This window comes from Plecotus auritus (assembly GCF_963455305.1).
Source record: "Plecotus auritus genome assembly, chromosome: 3".
Lineage (NCBI taxonomy): Eukaryota > Metazoa > Chordata > Mammalia > Chiroptera > Vespertilionidae > Plecotus > Plecotus auritus.
Window position 1 is genome coordinate 205,764,637 of NC_137772.1, and position 21,303 is coordinate 205,785,939.

The following is a 21,303-nucleotide window of genomic DNA, read 5'->3' on the forward strand; positions in this document are numbered from 1 at the left end:
AACCTGTTTGTGGCTTTTTTTTTTTTTTTTTTTTTTGCACAAGCGTCCCATGGCTGCCTCAAAAAAGTAAAGAGAAGTGATGTGGAAACAAGTACAATGAAGGACAAAACCACAAGGCTTAATGCCAGATGTTTATTCCCACCCCCAAGTGGGACTGCTCACATACACAACACACAGGCATTGGCACCAGGGAGGAAACAGCACCCCTAGCCTCCGGGGAGGACAGGGCTCTTTCCCAGCCCTTGGCCTCATGTATGAGATGGAAGAGGAGGATGGCTTCTCTTTCCTGCCTACCGTGGGGACTGAGGGGCTCACGAGCAAACCCCACCTTCTACCTCTCAGCCAAGGAGAAGCCATCTTGGTGACGTGTTTTGTTCCAATGATTATAGTAAGTAGAGAAGGGATAGTCCCAACCATTACAGGTGTACATGGTAAAGGAGAAGTACAGTTTGGATTAGGCCACAAGGGGCAGGTGATACCATCAGAAGTATGTGTGGGGGTGGGGAGAGGGAGGGGCAGTTATTGGGCTTCTGAACGTCACAGCCTTGGCATAGCAGGAAGGGCAGGGAGATGGATTTGGGGCTTATTGTTTGGCATTGATGATGTCCACGAATTCAGGCTTGAGGGATGCACCCCCCACGAGGAAGCCATCCACGTCAGGCTGGCTCGCCAGCTCCTTGCAGGTTGCCCCAGTCACAGAACCTGGGAAGGGAGAAGTGAGGGTGACTGGTCAGGGATGGGAATGGGCATACTCCATTCCCACCTCAATGTCTAAGGAAGGCTCAGTCTAGTTCCCAGCCCACCCCACCTCAGGCTGGAGCCACACCCACTCACCTCCATAAATGATGCGGGTGCACTGAGCCACTGCATCAGAGACATTGGACTTAAGCCATCCCCGGAGCTTTTCATGTACTTCCTGGGCCTAGAACAAGAAGCCAGACTAAGTTAAGACTCTTTCTGCCTTTCCCTCAAAGGGAAAAAACACCCTGGGCACCAGTGGCGAGGCAGTGTTGCTTCAGGGAATCCTAGAAACCCTGAGATCCCAGTTAGAACACCAGGGCTCTTAACACACACACACACACCCGGCCCTGAATGGATGTCCTTGGGCAAATCATTCTCCTCTGGGCTTGGGGGATCCTGTCTTTAAAATGAAGGGTTTTCCCAGATGGTCTCTGCTGTCAGTTCTACCCAAGCAGGGTAGGATAGGGTGGGGCTCCTGGGCGTGGTTACCTGTTGGGGTGTTGCAGTCTTCCCTGTACCAATGGCCCACACAGGCTCATAGGCCAGAACAACCTTGTTCCAGTCCTTCACGTTATCTGTGGGACAGAGATCACAGATGGCAGGGTGAATAGGAGGGAGCGACGGAGCTTGGTAGCAAGGAAATAAAGAGAGTGGCCTGCTGCCCCCTAGTGGCTGTTTAAGAAACTCCAAGAGGCATCAATACCATGGGGCAGGAGCAGAAGTGATGGAGAGGAAGCAAGGGTTCCCACCTTCCCCTTCCCTTTCCTGTAACAGCATGGGGATCAAGTCAGGCTGCAGGGCATCTGACCCCACCCTCTGTGCCTTCATGGACTTGGCTAGGCTCATAGGTCCCTTCAGAAATACCTGCGATGACCTTGGTTTGTTCAAAAACGACCTTCTCAGTGATACCAGCTTCCCTCTCATCTAGCTTCTCCCCAATGCAGGCGATCACTCCAAGTCCCTCGGCCAGGGCATGGGCCACTTTCTGCCCAATCAGCTGTTAAGGAACAAACTTTGTGAAACATCGCTCTTGAAACAAGGCATCTCTTATCTCTTCTCCTAGTTACTAACCTCATCTGACTCCCCAAAGACGTGCCTTCTCTCCGAGTGTCCCAGGACTACCCAGGTGGCTCCACAGTCTTTGATCATGCCAGGGCTGTGAGAAGAGGTGGAGCCACAGTTCCACAGGGAGTCCACCTGTGGCTTCCCCCTCAATGAGGGAAGGGTCCCCACACACCCTTCTCCCACCTGCATCTCACCTGATCTCTCCAGTAAAAGCCCCATTAGTCACTTTGTAGCAGTTCTGGGCAGCCACAGCAATCTTGGGATCTAGCTTCTGCCTGGCGAAGTCAATGTAGGCGGTGGGGGGTGCACAAACCACCTCTGAGGATGAGATCACAAGGAAGTCTTCCTTCTCTAGACTCCATCCAGTGCTCTAGAACCCCTAGCCTCACCAACTGTCTGAGTTCTGCTTTCCTTCCCTTTTCACCCCAACAAGATGATCTTTGTCCACATCCCAGATTGGGCCTGTTTCCAATTCCTAGAGCCTCCCAGGTGCCCCTGAGGCCATGGCCCTGCCCTCTGCTCTTTTAACAGCTGTGGCTCTGATTTCCTGGGGCTATTCTGGGCCTGAGCACCAACTAGACTCAGCATTCTCTGGGGGCCAATGCAGCCTCCCTTCTAAAATAGCTCTCACAGGCAAGGCAAGGATTTTTAGCAAAAGCAGAAAGGGCCAAGTCGGGGTTGGTATTGGGGCCTCTGGGGAGTAAACCAGAAGGGGCTGCCCCTTCTGATCAGGCCCGTGGTTCTGTGATTTAGGTGGATGGGAAGGACTGAGGACAGCACTCTGCGGGTGGGTAAGCAGGGAGCGGACCGGCTCATGGAGACTCCGCGCTTTCCCCGGTTCCAGGCTGGAGAAAGCAGTAGGATCGCTCCTCATTCATAAATGGCCCAGGCTGTTTGGCCCGTGCTCAGCCCCTTCTGCGAAGGCTGCCGAGGGTAAAGGATCAGAGCGGGCAGCCCCGGAAGCCGAAGCAGCGCGCCGGGGGCACTCGGCCGCACGCCAGGCGCGGGGAGGAGTCTTGGGCTACGTGCGGCGGCGCACGAGCCGAGCCGAGGGGGCAGGTAGCGGGAGGCCCGCACGCCCACTCCGCCGCCTCCACTCGCGCCACCCCCGCCTCTGCTGTCGCCAGCCTCTCCCGATCGCCCGCTGGGGCTGGCCTCCGCTCCCATGCCCGGCTCCTGGCGGTGCAGCCCCGTCCTCCCAAAGGACCATCTTCCTCCCGAAGACCCACCAAGTCCTTTCCCGCCCCACTGCCCCAGGGCACCATTAAATATGGCCCCGATTTCCCCCTCGACACACCCCGATACTGCGGCAGTGGGGCCACGGCGCTGCGGGGTCAATGTCCGGATCCCGGGAGCTCCTGTCCTCAGCCCTGCACCCAGGTCCACGCGGACTCCCGGTAGCTCGGAGAGGGCGCTGCTTCGCCCGCCGTCCCCTCCCCACCCCACTCCACCCCATCCAGGCGAGGCTCACCTGTGTCGGCTGGCACCTTGGCGGCGTTCAGAGTGGTGATGAGTTCCGCCAGTGTCGTCTTCCGCCCATTCATCTTCCAGTTTCCCCCGACGAAGAACTTCCTGGAGGGCGCCATGTCGCTGAAGCCGACACACTGAAGGTCAGTATCACGGCGCAGCCGCGGCCACTGCCCGCTTATATAGAGCGCCGAGAAGCAGAACTCCGCCTCCTCGGCCATGGTGAGCCCGGCCCCTGCCCGCAAGTCCTGCCCGCGCCCGCCCGCGCCCCGCCCGCTGCCCGTGTGGCGATGTTCTGACGTTACCCCCTTTCTTGTAGCAACGTTCTAGGGCTTGGGGCTCAATTGCCTCAGGAGAGACCTATGAACCCCTGCGCTGGGGGGAAGGAGGGGCGCCTCAGGTCAAGACTACAGCTCAGGGGGGCAGAAGTGGTTCCCAGGGCATGTCCAACCACTCCCCCGATGGCTAGACCACGGTACTGGGCACTGAGGGCCAGCTTCCCAACTCTGGGAAGAGGGACTCCGCCCATCCAAGTAGCTACATACCTGACTGCCCAGCGGGTACCTTTGACCCACGCAGGGAAAGCCTAGCCCAGTTATTGGACAAGTGACAGGGTTCAGAGGGAGAGGGACGGCCCACATTGGCACAGAAACTGTACAGCTAAGAAAGAGGCCGTCGGAACCCCTAGGGCCCCCAGGAGTATCCCACTCCTTGCTCCAGATGGCCAAGGCCCAAGGAGAGACTGCAGGGCCTGGGGGCCCAGGGCTCCTTAGCCACTAGGAACATTGGGGAATACCTACCTGGGCCCCTGGAGGAAGTGTGTGGAGCTGCTGGAAAGAAGGGCTTTTGCCCCCATTTTTGCTCTGTCATCCCACTCCAGTTCCCCAGATCTGACAGCCTCTAGCACTCACCTCACCCTCCGTTTCCCAAGAGCTCCAAAAACTACTGAAAAGTAGAGAATTGCCTACAGAAGGGGCAAGGCTGGGAGTTTTTGGACAGGGGCCTTCCTGCTAGCCCCAGGGAAGACAACTCCCACTGTATCAAACAGGACACAATTTAACCCATTGTACTTTTATTCACAACATGTATTTTGGCATTTTCCAGAGGACAGGGAAGAAACAGGGTAGAGGAAAGACTGAGGCAGGAGGGCGAGGGGGTCCCCATTTCCCTCATATCCCTCCTGACCTAACCACACAGGGAGCAAACACAAAGGGCAAGGGGGAGCAGGGACACCCCCTTCGGTGGAAGAGGCTGCACAAAGCGACACACACACACACACACACACACACACAAATAAGCCCCTTCCACACCAGGAGCTGGCAGGACTAGAGAAGCAGAGTAATGAGGGCCCAGGGGGAGGGGAAGCAACGTAGTCTCCTCACAGACAGGCAGCCACCCTCCCGTCCCCTTCCTGCTCTATTCCCAAAGTCTCTTGAGTGTCCCTCCACTCTGCTCAGCCATTCTCCTAGCGCCTCTAGCTTCTTCCCTGCTGCAGGGGACAAAAAAGGAAAAGGGTGCAGAGCCAGCGACTGCAGTCCACTCCCAGCCCCTCTCCCTCATGCCAGGTGGCCTGCCCCTGCCCTCCGTGGTAAGGGTCAGGACAGGCTCTTAGCTGGCCATTCTCTGGTAGAAGTAGATGTAGCCCAGGTCCTTGGGCGGCTTCTCAGAGGCACACACTTTCTGGTCATTGTAGATCACCCATCTGGGAAAGGCGGGGGAGAGGTGGAAAAGGATGAACAAACCGAGAAGTCCACAATGCTTCAACTAGGTTTCTCTGACCCAGCCTCTGGAGTCAATCCTGGTGACTGTGGGGAAAGCTCCCCAAACCTACAGTCCAGCTGCTACCTGTCTGACAAAGACCATTTCCCCGACTCGGTGTCTGCAGATCCTCCAGCATCTTTACAGCCATCCCCCCAACCCATTCCTATAAGGCAGGGATCATCTTTACAGCCATCCCCCCCACCCATTCCTATAAGCTTTTTCTGTAAAGAGCCAGAAGGTTTGGTAGGCCATTGAAAAGATATAACTACTCAATTTTCCCCTTGCGGAGTGAAAACAGCACAGATAATACATAAATGAGTAAGTACAGTTATGCTCATTAAAACTACTTACAAAAGCAAGAGGCCCGACCCAGCCCAGAGGGCTGTAGTTGGCCTGATGTTGGCGGTCAGGCATTCTTTCATCCCTGGTGGATGTGTGGCGCCCACCAGGCAGTCCTCACCTTCTCCACACATACTCTAAGGGTCTCCAGGATGGGCCTGCTCACTTCTACCACCACTCCCCCATTCCAAATGCACACTGTGGCCCCTCACCTGCCTTCCTTCTTGATGTGGCAGACGTAGTGACCACACATGGTGGAGGTGCCCATGTGACTAATGAAGGCAAAGAGCTGGTACTCTAGGGATGGAGTGAAGGGGAGGGCAGAGAAGACAATGAGAAAGGGATCCTTGAGTGACTGACAGTCCAAAGATATATACAGCTCAAATTCAGGGAGTGTAGGCATGTACTGGGTCAAAAGTCTATCTCCGCCTCCTAGAATCCCACTGTCAGGAGTCATGTCTCGGGAAAAAGCTTCTGCACCCTCTGCCCTGAGGGAAGTAGAGCCGCCTTGGAATGAGGCTCTGGTAGAGCAGACTGGCTAGATTCTACCAGGCCTGTCCTCTTTCCCGGGGACACTCACTTCCAGAACCATCCCGGACTTTAGGTCCCACCGGCACAGACTCAGAGATGGAATCGGCAGCTGAGCGACCCTCCGAGATGTCCATGGCAGCTTCTGCGTCTAGGTCGTCAATGTGGCTGAAGATCCAGTCCACAGCCCGTTCTAAACTGTTGTTCTTGGAGAGGAGGAAAGCATTACATTTCCAACAAGTTCGGGGGCAAGAAAACCACCAGGGAAAGCCTCAGCTCCTTCATCACAGCCACAAAAGGGTGGAGCCCAGCTGTGGCCATACCACAGCGGCTGTCCTCGGTCTTGCTTACAAAGGATGGAACCTCATTCCCACCCCCTTTGACCCTAGAGGCCCCAGTCCTGAGCTGGGGGCAGCCCCTACCGTGGCCCGCAGAGCTTTGAGGGCCTGGTCCCGGGAGAAGCCCATGGAGACAATGGTGGTCACACAGTCCTCTGGTGGGGGGTCCACAGCCGCACTTGTGGAGCCAGGCCCGCTGGAGCCAGGCAGGATGAGGGGGTTTGCAAAATCTGTGGATGCGAAGGGGTTGAAGTGTTTTGGGGAGGATGGTGGCCCTGCCAGGCCCTGCTACCCATCCCTACCTACCTGGATCATCCATGTGAGACATGACCCAGTTCATGGCAGCCTCGGCGCCGCTGTTGCCGGTGTAGTAGACAGCTTTGCGGCAGGCATCCATAGGGAAGCCCATCTCCACCAGCTGGATGATGACTGACTCATCCAACATGGGGGCTGTGATGGGAGAAGTGTGGGCACGGTGACCAATTCCTTGGGCCACTATTTGCTCCACCTTCTCCCCTTCCCCACAGGCCAGCCCCCAGCCCTCTCCCAACCACTCCATTCCATGCATTTTTCTTCCACAGCCTGGCACCTTATCCCAGAACTGAAATGACAGACAACACAATGTGGGTCCTAAAGGCACAGACCAAAGCTAAAGATCCCCCATGGATCCCCTTCCTTGCCCAGTCTCACAGAATGGGCCCTTTCTCTGAAATATTTTACGCAGCCCCCACCCCTAACCAATAGATGACAAGGGTAGGGAGGCAATTAGCCCACGCTACTGCCATCCACACAGAGAATGTGGCTGGGAGTGCTTCAGTCGGTCCTCAGTCCACCCAAAGAGGGCGGAGGAAATTGGAAAGGGAGGACAGGAGAAACACAGAGGACAGGGTTGTGGGTTAGGCAGAGAAGACCCCCATCAGCAAGGGAGAGAGACAGGCAGGAAAAAGAATCACTAACATGTCGGAGAGGAGAAGTGAGGGGAGCAGAAGGAGTCTTCGTCTTCGTTGCCATAGAAACCAAGGCTACCTTTGGGCTCATCCGGAGTGACCAGGGGTGGGGCAATGTCAGGCAGCTCCTCCTCTCCAGGCTGCAGCCCTGTACCCCTCAACTGGGAGATATCTAGCTCATCTGGCATCTCGATGGACACATCTGTAATGGGAATGGCAGGAAAAGGTCACTCAGGAGCTCCCTGGGGCCCTCCCTGAAAAAGCACTTTGGGAATCTCAAGCCCAGGCACCGTATCTTAGCACTGCCCTGTAATATGAAGCTGTTTAGAGAATACCAATCTTAGGGATCTGGTGTAATAAAAATAATTGTGGCCTGGGAGTCAGGAGACCTGGATTCTAGTCCTAGATCTACCACCAATGAGCTATGGGCAAGGAAGGGGGCCTCCAACTTGTGGGACAGGATGATTTTATACTTCTGTGAGTCTCAACTTATCTAGGAAATGAAGTTAAATCATAGTTCTCAAAATCAGCAGGGGCCTATAAGGCCCATGAGAACTAATTATTTCCAGATTATTAAAATGAAAACATTTTAACAATTGTAAAAATAAAAATGGTAAAACTATGAAGATCATTTTTGGTTGTAAATTATAACTCTAAAATCAAAGAAGTCTTGGCGCTGGCCAGGTAGCTCAGTTGGTTAGAGTGTCGTCCCCATATGCCAAGGTTGTGGGTTCGATCCCTCATCAGGGCATCTACAAGAAGCAACCAATGAATGCATAAATAAGTGGAACAACAAACCAATGTTTCTCTCTCTTAAATCAATACATTAAAAAAATAACCCAAAGAAGTCTTCTAATATTTTTAATCAGTGCTTTTCAAACTAGACACATTTTGAAACATCTAAGGTAATGCTTTCTTCTTTCAGAGGGAAGTTAGAGAAACATTAGTTTACATATATCAAGGCCTCTTCTTTGTCTAGCATTTTCTGCTTAACCTCCCTCACTTGTCCCAGCCATCATACCCAGTTTCTTGGGTACCCAGTCTAAGCCGAAGGTGAACTTCTTGATCTGGATGACCAGGTAGTCAGGGAATGAGGCAAATCGTGTGGTCCTAGGGAAGAGAGAATGTCCTGGTACCCAGACAATCCCAAGCTTCTCATATCCTGAAAGCTCCACCCTGGGGTTCAGCCTCTCATGGGTAGAAGACCTAACAGCCCAGAAGATACCCCATATTCTCATCTCGCCCTGGGCAGGCATCAGAGCATCTGCAAACAAGGAGCGGCGGAAGCCAGGACAAGGGCTGGCTTGTTGACAGGAGCAGCACAGGGGTGGATGGCTGACGTCTCTGGAGACCACAGCACTCTTACAGATCTCAAGCTCATGCCAACAGTTAGGCAAAAAGTAAAAGCATTTGCTGGAAACCCACACTCTGTTCACCAGTGATACTCAGTGTCTGCCCTGCCAGGATCGAGGGAGTGGAGAGAAGCTGCACTAAAGTGACCCTGTGCCATGAGAGAAGAGGGAGGGGTTTGGCCAGGACAAGGAATATGTAGTAATCGCCTGTGTCTGCTCCTGCTGGGGCCTCTTGGTTCCCACCAGGGCCAGATTACCAGCCTAAACTGATGCAATTCTGAGATTCCACCCAAAAAAGGAATGACAATGAGAAAGAGGCAGATAGTATCTCAGGGACCACCCTGACACAGGCCCGAAACCCTCAGCCCAGACCAACAGGACTTACTTGACAGCTACTGATTTGGCCTGCAGAGCGGTGCTCCAGAAGTCGTCCACCTGCTCGGGGGCCCCGTAGGCCTCCAGGCAGGAGCTGAAGGGCACCTGGGCCCGAACCAGCTCTGGCAGTGGCAGCTTCTCCTCCTCAGCTTGCCGCTTCTTCTCCTCATACTCCAGTAGCTCCTCTGGTGACAGAATTGGTGGGTGGATCCTTCAGAGGGTGATGCTCTTTCCTTCCTAATCTGGCCCTGCTGGCTCCGCGTCCCGCCCGACAAGCATCTGTATATGATCTTGCTTCTTTTTAACATAGCTCTGCTGATAAGCTGTGGGTGAGGTTGATCCTACTTCCCCCTATGGCCTAGCTTAGGACCACAGCTGGGGAGCAGGGCATACCATGGGCTCTGCTCCTATTAGATGCCCAATGCTCTTCATAGCCCTCAGACTGTGCCCACACCCAGGCCTGGCTGAGAGACCCCTACCTTTGTTAAGGGCCGCGTCCATGGGCACAGGCAGCTGCATGATATAGTCCACTCTCTGCGTGTACTTCACCTTTTCTGTGGCCAGGCACTTGATTTTTTCCTCCACCAAGAAGCGGAACACCTCATTAGGATTTTCAGAACTCCGGCAATTCCTCTATGGGAAAGAGGCAGGTGGGGAGGTCTGGGTAGCCAGGGGCTGAAATGGGGGCCTAAAAGGGTCCTTGGTTAGGGAGGCAGCAGAGGGGAAGAGAAGGGAGACTACCCCTGAGAGCGCAGGGATGCAGGAACAGAGGCCTTCCCTAGTTACCCACCCCTCCCTGATTCTGGCCCGGTCACAGCACTGTGGGACTGTGTTGGAGTGTGCTTGTAGTCTTCCAGATAAGTAGGAAGTATCCCAATTGCATTTTCTTTGGGTGTATCCTTCATGAGGCAGCAAGCCCATCAAGTGTAAGGACCATTGCTTGGCTCTACTATTCTCCTTGGGTGTCATTGCTACCACAGGGAAGGCACAGTGCATGCAGACTGCCAGGTGCAGGGGTGGGGCTGACAGGCAGAAAGGGGCAGGAGGGAGAGGGAGTGACCTGCAGGTGGATGGGAGGACTTGGAAGAGTACCCTCCTTGTCATCTTCTCAGCCCTTACCTCCACCATGTTGATAAGGTGAAGGAAGAACTCTTGGGCATCCTGCTGTCGGTTTGTGGAGAACTCGGGGTGACCCTTGCCAATGAGGGCCTTGAACATCCGAGGGGCAATGCCATCTTGAACTTCCTAGGCAGAGCCAGGGCAGCAAATTAGCTGGGGCTCAAGAGGCCATCAAGTGAGACATCTCCCAGACCTCAGTTCCCCCATAATTCCAGAGCCTGAAAGGGATAGAGTCCTTGACTCACCTTGTGTTCTGACACCTGTTCCCCATTGCCAGACTCCGGTGCTAGCTTGGAATATTCTCCAGAGAGAAGGCCATGGCCCAGCTTGGCCCTATGTTAACATCCAAGAGAACCACTTGGCTTTCGTCAACCAATGATAATCTGACATCTGCTATACCTCTTCCTCCCCAACTCAATCCTGGCTGAAAGCCCTCCTTAGACAACTCTGTAAAATGTGGAAAACCTCAGGTTCCCATCTCAAGGCAGTAAGCATGCCGAGAAGGCAATCATCTGACAGCGTTTAACTGGCCAGGGCTAAACTGCTGCCCCCTCCAGGCAGTCACGGAGGAGAGAGGAGGCAGACAGGCTGCGAGGCGGTCACAGCCTTCGTACATAGGACCTGGCTACATACACCTGGGTGCTGAAGTCCTGGGTCGGGTCCGTCGGGGCATTCTGGAAGATCTTCTCCAGCTTATCCACATACCTAAGAGTCAAGGGAAGGAGAGCTGGAGGGGCTTTGGTCTGGGCTCGGCCGAAAAGCCAAGGGAGAAATTATCTACCAGCTCAGCGAACAGGCTCCCTCCACAGTGGGGAGTTATGTGGTTGGACCTTGGAGTCCATTTCTTTCCATCGGCCTGCCCTTCTTCCCTTCTCAACTACGTCAGTAGGCAGTGCACTGAGGCAGTCCTTCCCAGCCCCCTCGAGAAAGAAAGTGCCTTCCTTCTACGTAAGTGTCCCAAGTCCCCCCCGTTTCCCCAAGGGTTACATGTCCATGTTAGATGCTTATCTGATGTCATGGGCCTAAAATAAAGACCACCTGCTCACCCTTGAGTCGGTCAGGAGGCCTCAGAGAGCCCTGGATTTGGTGTTCTGCTCTTTCAGTGGGGCTTGTGTGTGACTGGGTAACGATGGTGCAGTTCTACAACTCACTCCCTTCATAGCACACCAGCCAAAGTGTAAGAGGAACTAACACTAGAACAGAGGTGCTGAGGGCAGCTGAAAGAGCTGTGCGCCCAGAGGCTGGTGACCCAGAGAGGTGGTGGGGTGTAGGGGGTGCAGAGCCCCGGGCCAGGGGGGAAGGTACCACTCACTTCCTCTGGAAGTCGGGGATGCTGAAGAGCACCTGGACCACTGAGTTGAGGTAGCAGCTGTTACCCAAGTTTCGGATGCCAGTGTAGCCGGGCCCGAACAGGGGCTTCAGTGACACACCCGACTCCTGGATCAGCTCCCATTCACCAATCCGCTGGTTCATATCTATCTCCAACTCGGTCATCGTCTTGTCCGTCTGCAGGGAAGGGGCACTTCAGATGAGGAGCGGGACTCAGCCCTGGATTTTTCCCATTGATCTGTCACAGATCTAGGACGAAACCCGGCTGGAGCCTAGATTTGCTGAACGGTGGAGGCATACTGGCTTTTGTCCAGTCTAAGTCTAGGTGGCCACAAGCAACTGTCCCAGAGGACAGTCATCAGGCTTGAATGAGGGAATGAATGAATGCAATATCCTCTGCCTGAAGCGCTTTTCCCATTCCAAAGTTACCCCTCCTCACCCCTCAGGTCTTCACTCAAGCAACAGCTTCCTCAGAGAAACTTCCCTGATGCCCTAGGCTAGGCGGGGTCCCTGCTGTAACTATTGCCGCCCCCTCCAATCTCTTTCATAGTACCCTGCACAATTTACAATTATTCAGTTATTTGTGTGAGCATATAATTAATGTCTGCCTTTCCATATATAATATTAGTCGATGAAAGGAAGAAAGGAAGGACCACACCTGCCTTATTAGTGACTAGCACATAGTAGGTACTCAGGAGTATTCAATGAATGAACAAATGATTCTAGAAAGTTCTTCAAAGCCCACATATCATGGGGACTGGAATAACTGTGGCAATGCAACTCTCTCCAGTATTCTGCCTCAGGCAAGGAAGAAGGGCCTAATGGGCAGGAATAAGAAGAATCTGAAGCTGAACGGATCGTACCTTTTGCATTCTCAGCATGTTGATGCCAAAGTGGGACAGGTGCTCAGCCAGGTTGGGGTCCAGGACCATGTCGTCCTCATCATACGAGAACACATCTAGGATAGGAGGCAGAGACAGTGTCACAGGGATGGCTCAGGACTGGCTTGACCACCAATGTCACGCCCTGCCCTGAGGGGCCTTGATGGGATAGAAGGATGAGCCTGTAGGATAACCCCTTGGCACCCTTGAGCCTTCTGGGGATGGCTGTCAGGAAAGATGGGGTGAAACAGGGTGAGGGTTGGAATTCATTGTGACCCCGAGGGACAAGGGTCTAGTCAGATGGGTTGGGAGGGTTGCTTACTTATCGGATAATAATAATTACTTCTAGAAAGAGGACTGAGGTTTGCAGGGTAACTGGAGATTTAGTCTTATCTGCAATATTTTCATTGTTTGTCAAGAGAATGTACTCATGTATTATTTGTGCCAATAAAACGAGTAACAGTTAAAAGACATTTTGGCGTGGAGGTGGCTGAGAAGGAGAGGAGTACCAGCTCCGTCAGGTGTGATGGTGCCCAGTTTGACAGCTAACGGGTAGCCTGTCTCCCGGTAGTGCTCCGCAGCATGGTTGTTGCCCCCACTGCCATCGAAGTAGCGTCGGCCACAGAGGATGGAGCCATCCGTCAGGTTGAGCCATAAGTTTTCTCTCATGTCACACTTGGAGCACTTCCAGCCACTAACCCAGGAGAAAAACATGGGCTGCAATATGGGTCAGGGGTATTTCAGAGTGGAGGAGAAAGGGGACTCCCTGGGCCCTGCCAATCCATGAGCTCTCTGTCCTCCTCTGCTCTGGGCGTCCCCCTGTTTAGTTCTTCCCCAAGTCTCCCTAACTGTCCTGCTCCTGGCCCTCTCTCCCACCAGATCCCCAGGAGGGTGGCCTCTTTGCCCCTACTCTGGGGGTTGTGCCTCGAGGTCGAGGGGCCAGGTCTCTCACCAGGGAGGGATTCGAGCAGGGTTGTCCAGCTGCTTGAGGTTGAAGGCATGCTTAGACACCTGCCGTACTTCCCCATCCCAGGCCTGCACTTCCTGCTTGCGGGAGGCTGAGTCGGCCGATAGTAGAGCCTCCACTGCACTGGTCACCTGGGGAAAGCAGAGGGTCAGAGACGGTGCCCAGCCCCCAGCCCCACATGGCCCTCTAGCACTTGGACTTTAGCTTTCTCAGTGCTTGCCCTAAAATCTTGGGGAGGGCGGGAAAATGTTCATACCCGATCTCTGACAAACTCAGGCAGTCCCCCCAACCCATCCCGGGCAATCTCCAAGTAATCCGGCAAAATGACAATCTTCACATCCTCATCGTACTCAAACTTGTCCTCGATGATGTCAAACCCGCCTTCGACACCTGGTGAGACAGGGAAGAAGAATAGTAGGACAACAACCACAGGTAAATGTCCCTTCTCTGATACAACACTTGACTTCGTCCCTTCCAGAGTTCAAGGCCCACTGATCAGGCTCATTCCTTTGGGGCTTTCCTAGTTCTTCCGAGAGCAGGGAAGACTAGCTCAGGGAGAAGAATAAGACCGTAGTGGTGCTCACCAATAGCAAGCCGGGTGGGCTTCTTCCGTGGGGGGTCTCCAGTGCCTGTAGTGGTGTCCTCCTCTTTCTGCAACGAGGCAGGAAGGGCAGGATCAGCAATGAGCCCGGATAAGGGACAAATGGGGGGGATGGACGGGATGCAATGAGTTAATCTCAGAAGAGAATGGAGCTAAAAAACATGTGTGCTGGGTTGTTTTTTTTTTTTTGTTTTTTTTTAAATATATTTTATTGATTTTAACAGAGAGGAAAGGAGAGGTATAGAGAGCCAGAAACATCGATGAGAGAGAAACATCGATCAGCTGCCTCCTGCACACCCCCCACCGGGGATGTGCCCACAACCAAGGTACATGCCCCTGACCGGAATCGAACCTGGGACCCCTCAGTCCGCAGGCCGACGCTCTATCCACTGAGCCAAACCAGTCAGGGCCATGTGTGCTGGGTTTTAACGATACCAACAGAAACAGGTGAGAGGGGAATTGAGGCCTACAGAAGTCAGAACGGAACAGATTCAAAATGGGGGCCCAGTGGGATGTGCCAGGATGTCCACAGGCCCAGCCCGCCAGCCCGACCCTACCGGGCGCCGGGTCCGCCGGAGGTGCAGGTAGACGCGCTGGCCCGTCTTGTTGAAATGTCTCTCCACATACTGTTTCCCGAAACCCAGGAATGTGTTCATGCAAATGTAGAGGCCACCCTCAGACTCCTGCAGGACAAGAAGCAGGGGAGGACACACGGGGGATTAAGCCCGGCCAGGTGGGGAGACGAAGACCCAGGCTCGAAAACTTCTGGTTTCCAAAGAAAGGTTCTGTTCTCTAACGAGGTGTGGCTCTTGGTAAGTCATTTACCTACTTAGTACTTAGTACATGGCTAAGGTTCTCTCCATCCTTTGATAACAACCAACAAGGGCACCAGGAGCGAACACCTATCAGTCACCATTCCTCTTCCTCCTTGCTCCTTCTTTGGAGCCCTCCAATCAACTGCAGAGAACTGCCTCCACCTCTTCTCTGGAGCCAAGAGACCCAGAAAATAAAAGGGGACCAAATACCACAGACTTCCAGGACCAGAAATAACATTCAGAGGGGAACAGGGTCTCCTTCCTTGGAGAGGAAAGACCTGTATGTCAGACACTGAACCTAAACCAAGGACATGACAAACCCCACCTGATCTCCAGGATTAAGAAAACCTACCAATATACATAACCATAGACACAAACAACAGGGTGGTGAAGGCCTGGGGCGGAGGGCGGGGACGGGCTGGAGGGGGTCAACAGGGGAAAAAGGGGGACACATGTAATACTTTCAACAATAAAGACTAAAAAAAAAGAAAGAAAACCTACCAGACTGGACAAGCAGAGTTTCTTCTAGTATATCTAACCCCGAGCTTGCCAGCAAGACCAGACCTTTCCTCTACCATACTCTGCGAGGTAGTAGAACCCGGTCCACAGTGAGTCTTCTCCCTCCTCTCTGCTGAAGCCTGACTCCAGGGGAACAATGCCCTGTGTGCAGCTCACAGCTAAACGTGGACCCAGACTGGCAGGGATCATGTCATTCTCTAGCCACCCTGTCACCTCCCCTCTGACCAATAACTAATTCCCCGATGAAGTCCCATCAACCTCCAACCTCCAAGCCAGCCCCTTTCTAGAACAATCTAGCAACACTTGCTGAGATAGGTAGAACACATATACCCCAGGCAGAAAACAAGGAAAGACAGGTGTCCACTCTAGAGAGGATGGGCTTCCCCCACACTGAGCAAGTCTCTCAGGGCCTTTGTGACTCAAGTAATGGAGAAGGTGGAGGAGGAAATTGGGACAACAACAGAGTCTTCCCTTAGACCCCCCAGATCCAAGGTTTTGAGCAACAGCAGGCATCTTCTTCCTGGGATAAAAGCCCCAGTGGCCTTGAAAAATTCTCTGCTGTCATAGCAAAAATAGGGCATCATCTAAGGCAGTTCTGGATCCCACAGATTGTGTTTCACTCCCTAGAACAGTGTGGATTATAATAGTCGTAAACAAATAGAGCATTTCTCATCAGGCAGGTCACGTAGGCTCTCTTTGTACCACGATCCCAATTTGAAGATAATTAAATGTGCTGTAAGTTCGTTAGCAAAGCAACTCAGCCACACTGGAGCTCTCCTGACTTGGGGTGAGAGGAGTAAAGTGTAATAAGATGACCAAAATCGCTTTTGGATTATTCAAAGCAGTTACTAGGAGAAAGACAGGAGTTGAAAGAGGAATCCATTGACTTCTACCATCATTTGGTAATTAAGGAAAACCTTCTCCTCCTGAGAAAGATGGTGCTTCGCCGAGCCATGCCTCTGGTAACGGGGGCCTGAGGAAACTGCAGGGATTAAACTCCTCTGCTGGAAATGAAAAATGCTGGTTTCACCAAGGATTGGGAACCCTGGAGCTCTGCTCTGAGCAGTCCTCTCTTAGCTTTAGCTTTACCAAAGCCAGACTTTAGAGAAGCAGCACATTGTTTGAGGTCAAGCTCAAAGCCTAGCAAACCAAGCAAACCACAAATCAGTGGTGATCCTACACTTGGCTTTAGATCATGCGCCCATACTCAGCATTGCATTAATGATCCTTTCCACTCTGACTTGCAGTTTTCCTGGCCATGAGCTGGTCTGGCTGAACACCCAGGGCAGGGCCCAGAGGCTTGAGGGGAGGGCTGCTGAGGGGGGCGGATCCCAACCAGGCTGCTGCCCTCTCAGCTCAGGCTCTGCCCTGGCCAGAGCCTTGTCTCTGCTTGAGGGTGACACAGAAGGGAGAAGTGCAGGAAGGGAGGTAACCGGGTGGAGCCTGCATAACGTGAAGCATGGTGTGGGTGGTGGCTTTGTCTAACTAGTCAAGAGTGCCAATGGGATGGGAAAGAGGCCTTAGTATCCTGTAAGAAAGAAACCATCTCTCTAAAAATACTTTGAAAAAGGTCCCCTCTGCTTTCTGTGATGCGCGGGAAAGAGGGGGCCGCGGGAATGGTTCATCTTAAAGAAGAAACGACTAGAGCTTTCCTCCCCTCCCTACCACCAATGACCCACCTCCCCGCCCCCTGTCCATATTAATCATGGGTGGAGGCTCTGTAGCTCGGCCTTTCTCAGAAACGGCCTTCCTCACGGCCACTTCCAGACTACTAGGCGCCTGGGAACCGCAGTATCCACCCTCCAACCTCAACCGTGGCCCAGAACAGTGGGGGGTCGCCCCATCCTTCCTACACGAGACTACAAACCCCGGAGAACCATGCGCGATAGGCAAGGCCAACTCCCAGGCTTTCGCAGGTATCCACTTGGGAGATGTAGTCCGATGATCGGGTTGCGCCCCTAGCTTAGAACGGCAGAAGGAAGAGAGCGACTACAATCCCCACAGTGCTTCACGGACGGGGAGCGGATGAAGTGGGCGCGGTGGCTTCCGGGGGCGGTAGTCACACGACAGCTCCAGCTAATTAAAAGCAACGGCAGGGAGTAGCATGGGAGACTACACGTCCCATGGTGCACCGCAAGGAGGCGGTAGCCCAAGCCTTGCAGGCCCCGGCAGAATGACCAGGGCTATGGAAGGAAGTCGTGCTCGCTGCGGACATGGGGAATGGGCTTACCGGCGTGTCGAAGGAGAAGGCGCACTCGTCTTTGTGGACCCGGTCTCCAGCCTTAGGGACCCGGATCGTCGGTAATACTGACAGCAGCGCCTCCTCACTCAGCTCCGCCATGACACCGGCAGTAGCTCCTTCACACAGAGCAGCTCCCACCTTTCCTAGTCCCCCTCCCCGTACTCTGGCGGTCCAATGAGCACTACTTGTTAGGTGCATGCGCTCCAGGGAAGACGCGCGAGAATGGCAGTTGGACGGAGCCGGCCTTCTAGTGCTCCGCCCTCTGCCCTACTCTTGACTAAAGCCAATGAAAAGCGCCTCCAATGCAATCGATGGCCGAAAGAACCAATCCCACTCTTCCAGGGCCGAGCAGCGAGGTGGGCCCCAGAGTTTTCGCTGCTCGCACTCTGGGACCCCCCTACGGTCCCTTCGCGTGCCTCCTACTGAAGAGCAGAAACTGACGGTTGTGTAAATCAATCTGAGACTTTCCTGGAGACTTGGTATTTGGAAAGGGCCTACCTAATGAGGCGGAGTATGAGAGGGTTAGAGTCAAGTGATTGATGACGCCGTCAACCTCTACGGATTACTATTTCTCTTGCCTCAAAAAAGAACCTTCATAACTCTGTCTCCGCCTGAATCTGTACATAATAGCATAATAATTCTACTTTTTTTCTATTTAAAAAAATAACTTGGTTTTGAAGCTGAAGGTCTCAAAAGCGAAGACTGGCACTCCTTAAAGTTCCACTATGGACAATTTGCACCCTAATAGGAACAAAATTCCCCTTTTATCCAGGAGGCGTCACCCCTGGGTGAGAGCCAAGCCGCTGCCCATTGACCCGTGGTTCCCATGATAGACGTCCTCTCAGCCCAATGGCTTCCCTCCCTGTAGGCGGATCTCACATAGCGGGCCTATAGGAGCCTGTTTCAACTCAGCCAATAGGGTCACGGCAGGGGGCGTGGCGGGAGGTTTGAAACTCAGCTTCGGGAATTGAGGCTGCAGCTGTTGTGCACCAAAGTGGAGTTGGGGCCCCGGTAAGTGATTTAAGTAAATTAGTGAGTTAGTTAGAGGGCCCCGCAGACCCGGAATGAGCCGCCTAGTTAGCTGCACCAGTCACCGTTCCCACAGAGGCCTCTGGCCCAGCGGCCAGGAGATTCCTTAGCCGGGATCTGGGAAGATCGGGTGGTCTGGAGTCCGAGGTCGAACATGGTCGCGGTGAGGGCTGAGACCTGAGTCACTTCTCACAGGTATACCCTCCTCGCCCCGGGCCGGGCCCTGCCCCACCCTCTTCCTCCGGATTGAGATGGGCTCAGCCAAGAGCGTTCCAGTCACTCCAGCGCGGCCTCCGCCGCACAACAAGCTTCTGGCTCGAGTGGCGGACCCGCGTTCACCTAGTGCCGGCATCATGCGCACTCCCATCCAGGTACTCTGGGCCGCGTGAGGGGTAGGAAGAGAAACTCCGCATTCTTTGGCCTCTGCCTAATCTGATTTTAAGAGAGCCCCCACTCCCCACCTCTACATTCCCCGGAATGTCGGAAGGCCTTGGCAATTCCTGCCTGAAATATTGGCCTAACGCTGGAGACCTGGGAGGGAAGAAGAGTCAGGGCCCATACTTTAACGGCCTTTGGTCTTGACAGGTGGAGAGCTCTCCACAGCCAAACCTAGCATCAGGGGAACAGCTGGAGGATCCTAATCAGGCCCAGGACACAGATCCCCGCTCTCCTACCCTTGGCATTGCACGGACACCTATGAAGACCAGCAGTGGAGGTAAGTGTTGGGCCCTGGGAACTCTAATGAGGTTGTCAGCTAGCATTCTTGGGTCAATGAAGCCATCCTCTCAGGGCGCCTTCTTAAAGGAGCCTCTATCCTCCTCCTGTGAACCCATCTCACTCTTTTCTCAACATTTTGCTCCCTCTCACCTTGATTTCCCTCTTCTCAATTTCTCTCCCACCAGGGCATGAATCCTAAGGCTTCTATATTTTTTTCCTCTTTGCTGAACAGTTTGTATCAGGGAGTCACTATCTCACTTCACGTCTCTCCCCTAGAACTCACAACCCCACTGGTGAAAGAGCTGAGTGAAGAATTTGAAACGGAAGCCCCCAAATCAAATCTTCCCCCAGAGCCTGTTCTGCCCCTAGAGGAACCTTCATCTTCTAACTTGGACTTGCCTCCGGGCACGCAGTGTTCCCTTGAGGACCAGAAGCCTCATGGGAGCCAGACTGAGCTCCCCTCCAAGCAGGTGTTTTCTGAGGAAGAAACGGGACAGCCCTCAGAAACCCTTATGACCAGCCAGGGCTCAGACAAGCCCATGAGAGACCCTGAGACGCCTAGATCTTCAGGTAATGAATCTAAGGGCAAGGTATAAGGAAGAGAAATTGGAATGATGTCCTGATGTCTACAGACAGTTTAGGAGGAATAAACTGTAAGTCCCTAATTTTGGCTCTTTCTTTAACTCTTTACCCACCTTAGGTTCTAAGCGAAATAGACGGAAACCAAGGGGCAAGGCACTAGGGAGATCTCCCCTCAGCATCCTGCAGGATGACAACTCCCCTGGGACTCTGACACTACGACAGGTAAAGGGAGAGGGTGAGGGCTATTCCTAGGAAGTCCAACATAGAGGTGGGAGGCCCTTTACCCTATCTTCCCTCTCCTGAACAACCTCCCTCCCTCCCCCAACTTGCATACTGCCTTTTGTAGGGTAAGCGGCCTTCTCCCCTGAGTGAAAATGTTAGGGAACTAAAGGAAGGGGCCATTCTGGGAACTGGACGACTTCTGAGAACCGGAGGACAAGCGTGGGAGCAAGGTCAGGACCATGACAAGGAAAACCAGCACTTTGCTTTGGTAGAGAACTAGGCCATGGGTGGCCCCAGCCCTGGGTTCACCAGGGTCTAGTGATATTCCGAGTCCTCCCACCTCTTCTTTCCCTGGGAGACTGGAAAGACTCGTTTTCTTCGACTCCCCCGAAACTACCAGCTCTGGAACTGATAGCTTTCTTGGGCTTTCTTTGTGTGTTATGTGTTTCTTGTATATTAAAGGACGTGATTTTAAGTGATGTTGTTAACCGTTATACTTAAACCTTGCACTGGGTCGTCTTCATGTAGAAAGGCAGCCTGGGGAGCTTGTGTTCCTGGCCTGAGTGCCCCTGCACTGGTACCTCCAAGCTCCTCAACGCACCTCCCTTAAATTCTGGTGTTCACCAGGGCTCTGTCCTTGGTTCTTTCCTCTCGCTCTTCATTTCTAGGGATTAGCTACTACTTACCTATATTCTGGTTACTTCCAGTCTCTCTATCTAACCCTGACCTTATCCATCTGCCCCATAGGCACTCCAAAGTCAGTTTGTCTTAAAATTGAATTTGTGATCTTTCCCCAAAAAGCTATTTCTCTTCCCCTCTTTTTTTTTTTTTTTTAAACATATTTTTATTGATTTCAGAGAGGAAGGGAACGGGAGAGAGAGAGAGAGAGAGAGATAACATCAATGATGAGAGAGAATCATTGATTGGCTGCCTCCTGCATGCCCTCTACTGGGTATCGAGCACAGTCCAGGCATATGCCCTGACCAGGAATCGGACCATGACATGGTTCATAGCTCTATGCTCAACTACTGAGCCATATGGGCCCAGCTTCTTAAAACATTTAAAAAAAATTTTTAATTGATTTTAGAGAGTAAGGGAGAGAAAGAGAGAGCAAAAAACATCAATCAGTTGCCTCTTGCACATGCCTGACTGCATGTTCCCCATCAGGACCAGGGATCAAACCAGCAACCTGGTTATGTGCAGGGGAATTGGGCAGGTGAAAGGGCAGCTGAGTGTCTTCATGGCCTTTTACCTCCCCTCCTCAAGCGTCCTCATACCCGCCACCTTTCGGTGTATGGGACTATGCTCCAACCAACTAAGCCACACCAGCCAGGGCTTGGCCATCATTTTGAATCCTTCCCTCTTAA

At 53.2% G+C, this 21,303-nt stretch overlaps 3 protein-coding genes across 4 annotated transcripts; 1 reads left to right on the forward strand and 2 right to left on the reverse strand.

The window, feature by feature from the left end:
• Positions 1–113: 113 nt before the first annotated feature.
• Positions 114–3,828, reverse strand: TPI1 (triosephosphate isomerase 1). Its single transcript, XM_080658971.1, has 7 exons — positions 3,278–3,828; positions 2,001–2,124; positions 1,813–1,897; positions 1,606–1,738; positions 1,231–1,316; positions 835–922; positions 114–702 (listed from the first exon to the last, which is right to left on the reverse strand). The coding sequence occupies exons 1-7, from the start codon at positions 3,492–3,494 to the stop codon at positions 584–586; spliced, it is 852 nt and encodes a 283-aa protein (XP_080515097.1). The 5' UTR covers positions 3,495–3,828; the 3' UTR covers positions 114–583.
• Positions 3,829–4,328: 500 nt separating this feature from the next.
• USP5 (ubiquitin specific peptidase 5) lies at positions 4,329–17,566 on the reverse strand. 2 transcript variants are annotated; one of them, XM_080662953.1, is made up of 20 exons: positions 17,375–17,566; positions 14,368–14,493; positions 13,794–13,860; positions 13,466–13,599; positions 13,195–13,340; positions 12,752–12,936; positions 12,225–12,319; positions 11,345–11,538; positions 10,666–10,737; positions 10,278–10,365; positions 10,033–10,158; positions 9,393–9,546; positions 8,924–9,098; positions 8,208–8,296; positions 7,266–7,388; positions 6,546–6,689; positions 6,324–6,469; positions 5,954–6,107; positions 5,586–5,670; positions 4,329–4,975 (listed from the first exon to the last, which is right to left on the reverse strand). In XM_080662953.1, the coding sequence occupies exons 1-20, from the start codon at positions 17,483–17,485 to the stop codon at positions 4,882–4,884; spliced, it is 2,508 nt and encodes an 835-aa protein (XP_080519079.1). In that variant the 5' UTR covers positions 17,486–17,566; the 3' UTR covers positions 4,329–4,881. The 2 variants fall into 2 exon arrangements, with proteins under 2 accessions (XP_080519079.1, XP_080519078.1); XM_080662952.1 differs by having other exon boundaries at positions 7,197–7,388; positions 17,375–17,565.
• A 762-nt stretch (positions 17,567–18,328) lies between these two features.
• CDCA3 (cell division cycle associated 3) lies at positions 18,329–20,413 on the forward strand. Its single transcript, XM_080662956.1, has 6 exons — positions 18,329–18,397; positions 18,611–18,786; positions 19,001–19,130; positions 19,409–19,702; positions 19,833–19,936; positions 20,061–20,413. The coding sequence occupies exons 2-6, from the start codon at positions 18,667–18,669 to the stop codon at positions 20,214–20,216; spliced, it is 804 nt and encodes a 267-aa protein (XP_080519082.1). The 5' UTR covers positions 18,329–18,397; positions 18,611–18,666; the 3' UTR covers positions 20,217–20,413.
• The last annotated feature ends 890 nt before the right edge of the window (positions 20,414–21,303 follow it).

What these genes read in the sequence shown, in the direction of transcription:
- TPI1 (XM_080658971.1), bottom strand. Translation starts at nt 3,494, where the DNA reads ATGGCCGAGGAGGCGGAGTTCTGCTTCTCGGCGCTCTATATAAGCGGG. An exon ending in AGACTGCAACACCCCAACAG is followed by an intron (nt 923 to 1,230) that starts GTAACCACGCCC and finishes TTCTTGTTCTAG; the next exon opens with GCCCAGGAAGTACATGAAAA. An exon ending in CACCCGCATCATTTATGGAG is followed by an intron (nt 703 to 834) that starts GTGAGTGGGTGT and finishes CTCCCTTCCCAG; the next exon opens with GTTCTGTGACTGGGGCAACC.
- USP5 (XM_080662952.1), bottom strand. Translation starts at nt 17,485, where the DNA reads ATGGCGGAGCTGAGTGAGGAGGCGCTGCTGTCAGTATTACCGACGATC. An exon ending in ACCTTATCAACATGGTGGAG is followed by an intron (nt 9,547 to 10,032) that starts GTAAGGGCTGAG and finishes TCTTTCCCATAG; the next exon opens with AGGAATTGCCGGAGTTCTGA. An exon ending in GTCTCACATGGATGATCCAG is followed by an intron (nt 6,470 to 6,545) that starts GTAGGTAGGGAT and finishes TCGCATCCACAG; the next exon opens with ATTTTGCAAACCCCCTCATC.
- CDCA3 (XM_080662956.1), top strand. Translation starts at nt 18,667, where the DNA reads ATGGGCTCAGCCAAGAGCGTTCCAGTCACTCCAGCGCGGCCTCCGCCG. An exon ending in TCATGCGCACTCCCATCCAG is followed by an intron (nt 18,787 to 19,000) that starts GTACTCTGGGCC and finishes TGGTCTTGACAG; the next exon opens with GTGGAGAGCTCTCCACAGCC. An exon ending in TGAGACGCCTAGATCTTCAG is followed by an intron (nt 19,703 to 19,832) that starts GTAATGAATCTA and finishes TACCCACCTTAG; the next exon opens with GTTCTAAGCGAAATAGACGG.